Source organism: Octodon degus, unplaced genomic scaffold, assembly GCF_000260255.1.
Source record: "Octodon degus isolate 3935 unplaced genomic scaffold, OctDeg1.0 scaffold00147, whole genome shotgun sequence".
Classification (NCBI taxonomy): domain Eukaryota; kingdom Metazoa; phylum Chordata; class Mammalia; order Rodentia; family Octodontidae; genus Octodon; species Octodon degus.
In genome coordinates, this window is record NW_004524723.1 from 144195 (window position 1) to 151760 (window position 7566).

Consider the following 7566-nt stretch of genomic DNA (forward strand, 5'->3'; position numbering starts at 1 on the left):
GAGTGATGAAGAACAAGGAATTTGCAGTTATCCAAAGCAGAGTCTGAATGCTAGTTTCAGTAGTGCCTTTGGGAAAATGATTGAAGCTTCATGATTTACTTCTGCTAACTTTGCCAGACAGTAATCAGAAAGGTTGTTAGGAGACCCAACCCATCTGCATTTACTGTGACTGGTGTTTTGTCCTGGTACAAGGTATGTGTAGGAAATGATGGCAGTTACTGGCTGGTTGCAGGTCTTCCTCTATGTAGGCAGCTCACTGTGGCACCATGTGAAATACTCTACCCGAACTTTCAAAAAGACTTGGAATTGTGCCACTACATTGATTAAACAACAGCCAGGCATCATAGTACACACCTATAACCCAGCTGCTCAGGAGGTTAAGGCAGGAAGATCATGAATTCAAGATCGCCCTAGGCTACATGGTGAGACTCAATCTCCAAAAAAAAAAGTTGCTATTGGGATTTGGCATCTTGCCAAACTATATGTAGCGCAATTTCTATTCCTCGTTCTTCTTAATCTTCCCATGTGTTACTTCCTAAGTGTAATGGAGACAGGTGTCTGTGTTACAGATTCAGAAAGGCTACATAAATGGTGAGCTTACAACTACCTTCATAATAGTTCAAAGTCAAATGTCTTTCTGAAGTACCATACTGTCTTTCAGGAGGCTAACATTTTATATTTTAGGACATTTACATGACAGCAAACTTATATATGTGGCTTTTCATTTACTAGCTTGGCATTTTGAAGCCCAGAAATACTTTTATGCACATTATGGTGCCCCGGCAAGTGTATTTCTTCTGCTTTCCAGCTCCAATCATTGCAGTCTGAGCTCCAGTTTAAAGATGCAGAAATGAATGAATTAAGGACAAAGCTTCAGAGCAGTGAACGGGTGAATAAACGAGGTGCTCCATCCATTCCCAGTGTTAGGTAAGGCCAGTGCTGGTAGAGGCAGGGGGTGGAGGGGGTGGTGTAATTCAGTGTATGTAACTTAGTAAAAAGTGTGCACGATCCTCTCAGGTTAGTCTGGAACAAAGACCCTGCCACCTGGGCAGAGGTCCTCTTTGCTGAAGGATTGAAAGGTGGTTGGGATGAAGCTGATTGGTTTGAGATGTCACAGCATAAAGGCCTAACTCTGTAGGTACTTCCTTTGAATGAGACTTTTTAAACACAATTTCTCAAAAGAAGAAAAAGCAAGCCAAAGGTGGTGGCACGTGTCTATAATGTCAACATTCTGGGAGGCTGAAGCAAGATTAAAAAAAAAAAAAAAAAAAATAGTATATGTGTACTGGGATGTGACTCAGTGTGGTGGCTACAAAAAATAAATAAATAATTACATATCTGGGAATGTAACTGAGTGGTAGACTACTTGCCTAGCATGCACAGGATCCTGAGTTCAATCCCCAGTACCAAAAATAAAACAAAACAACAGCGATCTGTAAATAAAAAGGTTACAAAAAAAAGAAAAGATGATCTCCAAATTTGGGACATAAGCCAGTCTTCATTTCTAGTGATTTGGACTGGTGATATAGCTCGGCAGCACAGTGCCTACCTGGCAAGCACAAGGTCCTAAGTTCAATACCTGGTACCAACACAAATATTTCTAGTGATTTGGTTAACATAACAGGGTTGGCATATAGCACTGTAATAAGACTACCTATGTAGCATGCACAAGGACCTAGTTTCAGTTCCTCTTTCCAAAAATCTGTTTAACCCAACAGATTTTGCCCTGAGTATTAGTATATTTCAGTACTAGCTGACTATTGGAATATTTTTCCTCAGTTGTTGCTCTGGGACCTTTTCTAATAACCCCTCCTTTGCTCTCAAATGTCCTTAGCTTGTTAATGTTTTTATTCTGTCTTTGGCCATCAGAAAAGTCTGGTACTATAAATAAGAGCCTTGAAATCTGAATAGTATCAGGACATTTTCCTAACATTGAACATTTTTGACCAGGTATGGTAGCACACACCTCTAATCCCAGCACTTGAACATTTCAAGTTCAAGACCAGCCTGGTCTACAAAGTGAGCTCAAGGCCATTGTGAGCTGTATAGCGAGACCCTGTCTCAAAAAGACCAAAACTAAAAATTAAAAAAAAAAACAAAAAAACATTCTGCCTTTGCCCATAATAAGCAGGCTGTGCAATTAAATTCACCATGCCTTGTGTGCTGCAGGGAGTCGGGCTGAGGGTGAGTCCATCCTCATCTCTTCACACATATCTGAAGGGCCTACAGAGAGGGCTAAGACTGCTCTCCCACTTGGAGAGGTTAGCATTGAGAAACTTGCTGTTCTTAACACTTTCTAACAGAGCCTTTTGTAATTGTAACTCTTTGGCTTCAGTCCTTGACTATTAAACATTAGATTGTTCCACGTTGAACAGCTTTTTTGGTGGAATTGGAAATAGCACAAGAATTATGGCCAATGTTTTGGGGAAACTATTGGTAATTTGGTAATTCAGATCAAGATCTCTTGAGTTTTATAGTACTGTCCTGGATAGAGTATGATATATGCATAATACATAAAGCTAAAAACCACATAAACATGAGAAATTAAAAATTTTTGGAAGTTTTGTAACCAAGTAATTCAAGTGATTTTAGCAGAATCATTACTTTGCTTTCACTGTTCACTTTTTTCAGTCCTAGGAAAAACTTTTCTGTGGTTGTAAGACCAGAAGCATGTTCTTCACAATTTGGAAAAACACCGTTTCCTACAAAGGAGTCTTTTAATGCTAATATGTCCTTTCCCAACCCCTGCTGGACAGAACCAGAATGCAAGTCTCTGGCGGGCAGAGAGGGTAAGTCAGTCTGTTAGCACATTGCTATATAACAGACTACACAAACTTGTGGTTTAAAACAAAAGTGACTACTTATTTTCCCCAGTTCTGGGAGTCTGCAGTTTTGAGAGGGCACAGTTAAAACAGCTGACCTCTTCAGGGTCTAGAGTCACTCAAACTTTGTTGAGTCTGAAGGCTCTGGAATGAAACCATGAATTCCTTTCCAGATGGGCCTTTCCATGGTGTCCTTACAACATGATAGATGGCTTCCCTTATTGCCATCAAACCCAGAGAGAGGCAGCCAGACAGAGTGAGGGACTGTGGATTCTTTCTAGAGGGAGACCATCTATCATTCATTCTTACTCTGAGACTATGCTATACCCATTTATCTTGTAATTCAGATACAGTTAATTTTTTCCTACCATTCACCTTTTCAGATCTTGTCACTTCTGAGAAACTATGGTGTACATACATTTTTGGTGCCTAGCAACTGATGATTCTGTGCAGGGTAATATTACAAGAAGACGAGAGCCCAACAGCCTGGATAACAGTTCTAACCTATTACTGACTTATCTGATCTGGGCAAGTCTTTAGCCTCTGCTCTTTGTTTCCCTAAATGTAAAACAGCTAATGATAATGCCTCTTCATAGGATTATTCTAAGGAACAAAACAAGCTGCTATGGGTAAAATCTTGGAGTAGTATCTGGTTCATATTGAGCTCTGTGTAAATGTTAGTGGTTACTATATTCCTCTTGTTGCTTCCTTTTGAAGTAAGGAAAACAGCCTAATTGTCTTTTTTCTTTCTTCATGTAAATTCCTGTTATATGAAGAAAGCAAAAGATCCAAGCTGCTTTGGTTGACCCAAGGTTGAAGGAGTAGAATAGCCCAACCCTGTTTTAAACTTGTTATATATAAGTGTTGCTGATATATCTAGAAACTTGATTCTCATTTTATATTTTATTTAGTTTCTGATAATAAGACCCACAGTCCGAGAGGTAGCAATGTAAAGCAAGAAGAGGTGCAGAAAAACCTTACTGACAGCTGGATGCAGAAATCAAACACTGAAGGTACCAAAATCCCTGCTTTTCCTGCAGCAACCTTCATGGCTCCTATTATCCTCTCAGTGCTCAGCAAAATTGTCTGGGAAACTGGAACTCTGAGAATCCCCACTCCAAGCAGTCCTTCAGGGGTTCCAGGCAAATAGGAGTCTGACTCAAGGAGAAGATGAAGAGGCAGGGTGAGAAGGAATACTGGGGGTTGAATCTAGGGCCTTCACGCTGAGCTCTATATCCCTACCTCTTTTTTTATTTTTTATTTTGAGATAGGATCCTGCTGAGTCTCTTAAGTCACCCAGACTGGCCTCAAATTCACAATCCTGCTTCAGCCTCCCAAGTGCTGGTATTAAAGCTATGTTCTGCTACACCCAGGTTAAACATAAGACTATAAAATGGAAAGGCCAGATGAAGCTTGGTTGCAGGCACCTGTTACCTCAACTGGTCAAGAACTAAAACAAGGGGACCGAGTGAGCCTGCAAGTTCAATGGCAGCCTGGTCAATACAACAGAACCCAGTGGGAAAAAGAAAAAGGAGAGAGTAGATCCATCCCAGAGTCTCCTGGACCCACAGGCACCTTAACAGGACTTAGTGGAAGCTTAACATCCAAAAGAACCTTCAACTTTTCTTCTTGAAGTTATAGAAAAGCTCTCCTGTGTCAGAACCTTCTAGAGTCTCTTTGTCTTCCACAGGTTCCATTTTGATAAACCTATTGCTGAAGCAGCCTTTGATCTCAGGGTCAGGCATAGGTCTTTGCCACCTCCTGAGCAGTTGTTCTGAGGCTTCTACTGGCAATCTCTTGCAGCCAATGGGGCTTGGCAGGTAAGCATGAGACTCCTGGAAAGCTTATTTAGAAAGGAGTTTCCAGGAAGTAAGTCCTTTCCCTTTGTCCCTGCCCACCCTGGGAAGTCTGTGGGATGTGCATGAAGACTGGAAAATTGGTCAAGCTACTTGGGGCCCTGGATCTTATCTATTTTATTTTGTGTATTTCCAGTATTTTGGCTGTGATTTCAGGCTTCAGAACCACAGGTTTTCGAAGTGGGTCATTTTCTCCCTCAGCCCTGAGAGAAGCACAGAACCTGGCATTCACTGGATTGAATCTGATTGCCAGGAATGAAGGCTCATGTGATGGAGACCCAGCAGAGGGAGCCGGAAGGGCCTTTCCACTCTGCCAGCTTCCTGGAGCCATTCATCTCCTCCCCCTCATACAGTTCTTCATTGGCCTACACTGCCAGGCTTTGCAGGAGTTAGCAGTGGCTAAGAGGAATGGGTCATCTGGGGACTCACCAACACATAACTCTTGCATGGGCTCTGGGGCAGAGGCTAGCCCTGAGGACTTAATTTGCAACCTGGAAGGCTTCTCTGTGGCTTCACTTAGTGTTCTTCAGCATCTGGTGTGTCACAGTGGAGCAGTCGTCTCCCTCTTACTGTCTGATGTGGGGACAGATACTGCTGCTAAGGAGGAAAATGGGAGCCTGACTCACAGACAGACTTGTGGAGATATGATCTCAGCCCCCACGGGGGTTGCCGAAGACCAAGGACAGCATCCACTACTGAAGATGCTTCTTCTCCTGTTGACTTTCTCTCCCACAGCAGCAGGTCACCTTCAAGCCACTGTCCCGAGCCAGTGTCTCAAAGTGTTGGTGAAATTAGCTGAAAATGCCTCCTCTGATATCTTGCCCAGGTATAAAGTGGCATAGAACGCATGCTTCTCTGTGGGTTTCCTGTGCACTCTTAAGGTCTAACCCATGGCCCTTACACTTTGCTTACATCTTTTTTTTTTTTTTTTTTTTTTTTTTTTTTTTTTTTTTTTTTTTTTTTTTTTTTTTTTTTTTTTTTTTTGAGACAGGGTCTCACTATGTAGCTTATGCTGGCCTTGAACTATGTAAACCAGGCTGGTCTCAAATTCATGGCAGAGTGTAAGGCCCGTAGGCATATACTACCACTCCTGGCCTTGCCCACATCTTGACTTTATTTCCGTTATTTAGCTCAAACTTGGTCCAGGGAGTTCTAAAGCAATGGAAAGTGAGGCCAGATGTTGGGAGAACCAAGGAAGTGGTTTATTTTGTTTAGTTCAGCCTCTGAATGGCTGATAATCAAGACACACCTGGTAAAGGCTGCTAGCCACTATAGAAGCGTGTCCTGTCCCAGGACAAGGCTGAACCAAGAGGCCTTTGAACCTAAGATGTGGATAAGGAGTTCCCTGAGGCAGAGGGGGCATAGGGTGTGTCTGCAGGGATAGCCTGACTGTTAAGAGTCTGCCTGAGAGTACTGCCCACTCCAGCATGCATCACAGGTTACTGGCTCCTCTTCAGGCTGTAGTAGTACAGTAAACCTAGCTTACAAACTTAGGAACTTAGGAGTTCCTAGGTGGAGAATGCAGAACCATCTGATGGGGAGTAATTATAAATTCCACCAAGTCCACCCTCTTGTGCAGTCAGCCAGGTGTTCCTCCTACACCCAGTAGTTGGGGCAGTGCCACCTGCTGGACATACCTATTCTTCTAATCTGAGCCCAGCATGCTTGTTTCCTAAATTCATGAATGCATCCTTCCCTATGGACATTTCCTGACTGGTTGGGTTCATCCTAATGGTTGTGCTTAGAGTTGGACAGAGCACTGCAGTGTGGTGGGGAAGCAGGGTGAGGCCACTCGCTTTTGGTATTTGTTAATGATCCCAGAAACCATGTTTTTGCCAGTTGGCCTGCAAGATTTTATCCTATTCTTGTTGAGTTTGTCCGTGTGGGTACTGAGAACACAGCTACTTAATGGGTACTTGCTGTAGGCCAGACCCAGGTACCTTGCATTCCCTGGCTCATGTCACACTTGCAGCACTGCTAGAGCACACGAGCTCACTCTTTGAGTGTTTAACAGTATTCATTGAGTCAAGTATATTGAGGTGATGTCAGGGCTCAAAAGCAGGATGTGATGTAATACAAGTAATGAAGAAGCCTGCAGTCTCCACATCCTTGCCTACGCAAGCTTGAAAGCAAGTCATCCTTGTCTTTCTCCTTTTTCCTGGGCTAGGGATTAAATCTAGGGCCTTGTATTTGAGAGCACTCTGCCACAGAGCCACCTCTCTGTGCCCATTTAATGTTCTTATTTTGAGACAGCACCTAACTAAGTTGCCTAGGCTGGCTTCAAATTTATAACCTTGCCTCCACTTCACAAGTGTCTGGGATCATGGGCAAGCACTCCCCAGCTCACTCTTGTCTTTCTCCTGTGACTATTATAGGCCTCAGTTTCCAGGCTTGAGTTTTTGAGCAATTAGATCTTATTCTTAACCAGAACAGTATGGCTTAATCAGATGTTATGTGTATGGGGCTATGCATATAATGCATTTAAAAAGGCTTTCATGCTATCGGAAAGTGATGGAATCCACTGTGTTGTGCGCAAAAGTGTTCTTGCAGGTGCTTTCAGGGGCCATAATATACATAAATGGGGGCCACTTTCAGCCCAATAAGGAATACAGTGGTAATCCCAGCACTCTGAGAGCTGAAGCAGGAGGATAAAGATTCAAGCCCAGCCTGGACAACATAGCCAAGATACTGTTTTTTGTTTTTTGGATTTTTTTATTTTTTATTTTTGCAAAACCAGGGATTGAATTTGGGCCATTGCACTTGTAAGGGAAACACTTATTCTACTGAGCTATTTCCCCAGCCCCCCAAGACCCTGTTTTAAAAAGGATTTTTTTTTTTTTTTTTTTTTTTTTTTCAGGAACTAGGTTCAATCTCTAGATAGGGTTTAA

At 42.6% G+C, this 7566-nt stretch overlaps 2 protein-coding genes across 4 annotated transcripts in view; both read left to right on the forward strand.

Annotated features, from left to right (window-relative positions):
* Positions 1–7566, forward strand: part of Atrip (ATR interacting protein) — an 18391-nt gene that overhangs the window by 7510 nt on the left and 3315 nt on the right. For both annotated transcript variants that reach the window (XM_023702279.1, XM_004642142.2), the window contains exons 4-8: positions 809–927; positions 2632–2789; positions 3734–3835; positions 4513–4642; positions 4815–5504. In XM_023702279.1, coding sequence (XP_023558047.1) covers positions 809–927; positions 2632–2789; positions 3734–3835; positions 4513–4642; positions 4815–5504 — 1199 coding nt within the window. The remainder of the gene's footprint in view (positions 1–808; positions 928–2631; positions 2790–3733; positions 3836–4512; positions 4643–4814; positions 5505–7566) is intronic.
* Trex1 (three prime repair exonuclease 1) overlaps positions 1–7566 on the forward strand; it is a 15032-nt gene that overhangs the window by 1927 nt on the left and 5539 nt on the right. The gene's annotated exons all lie outside the window — the stretch shown is intronic.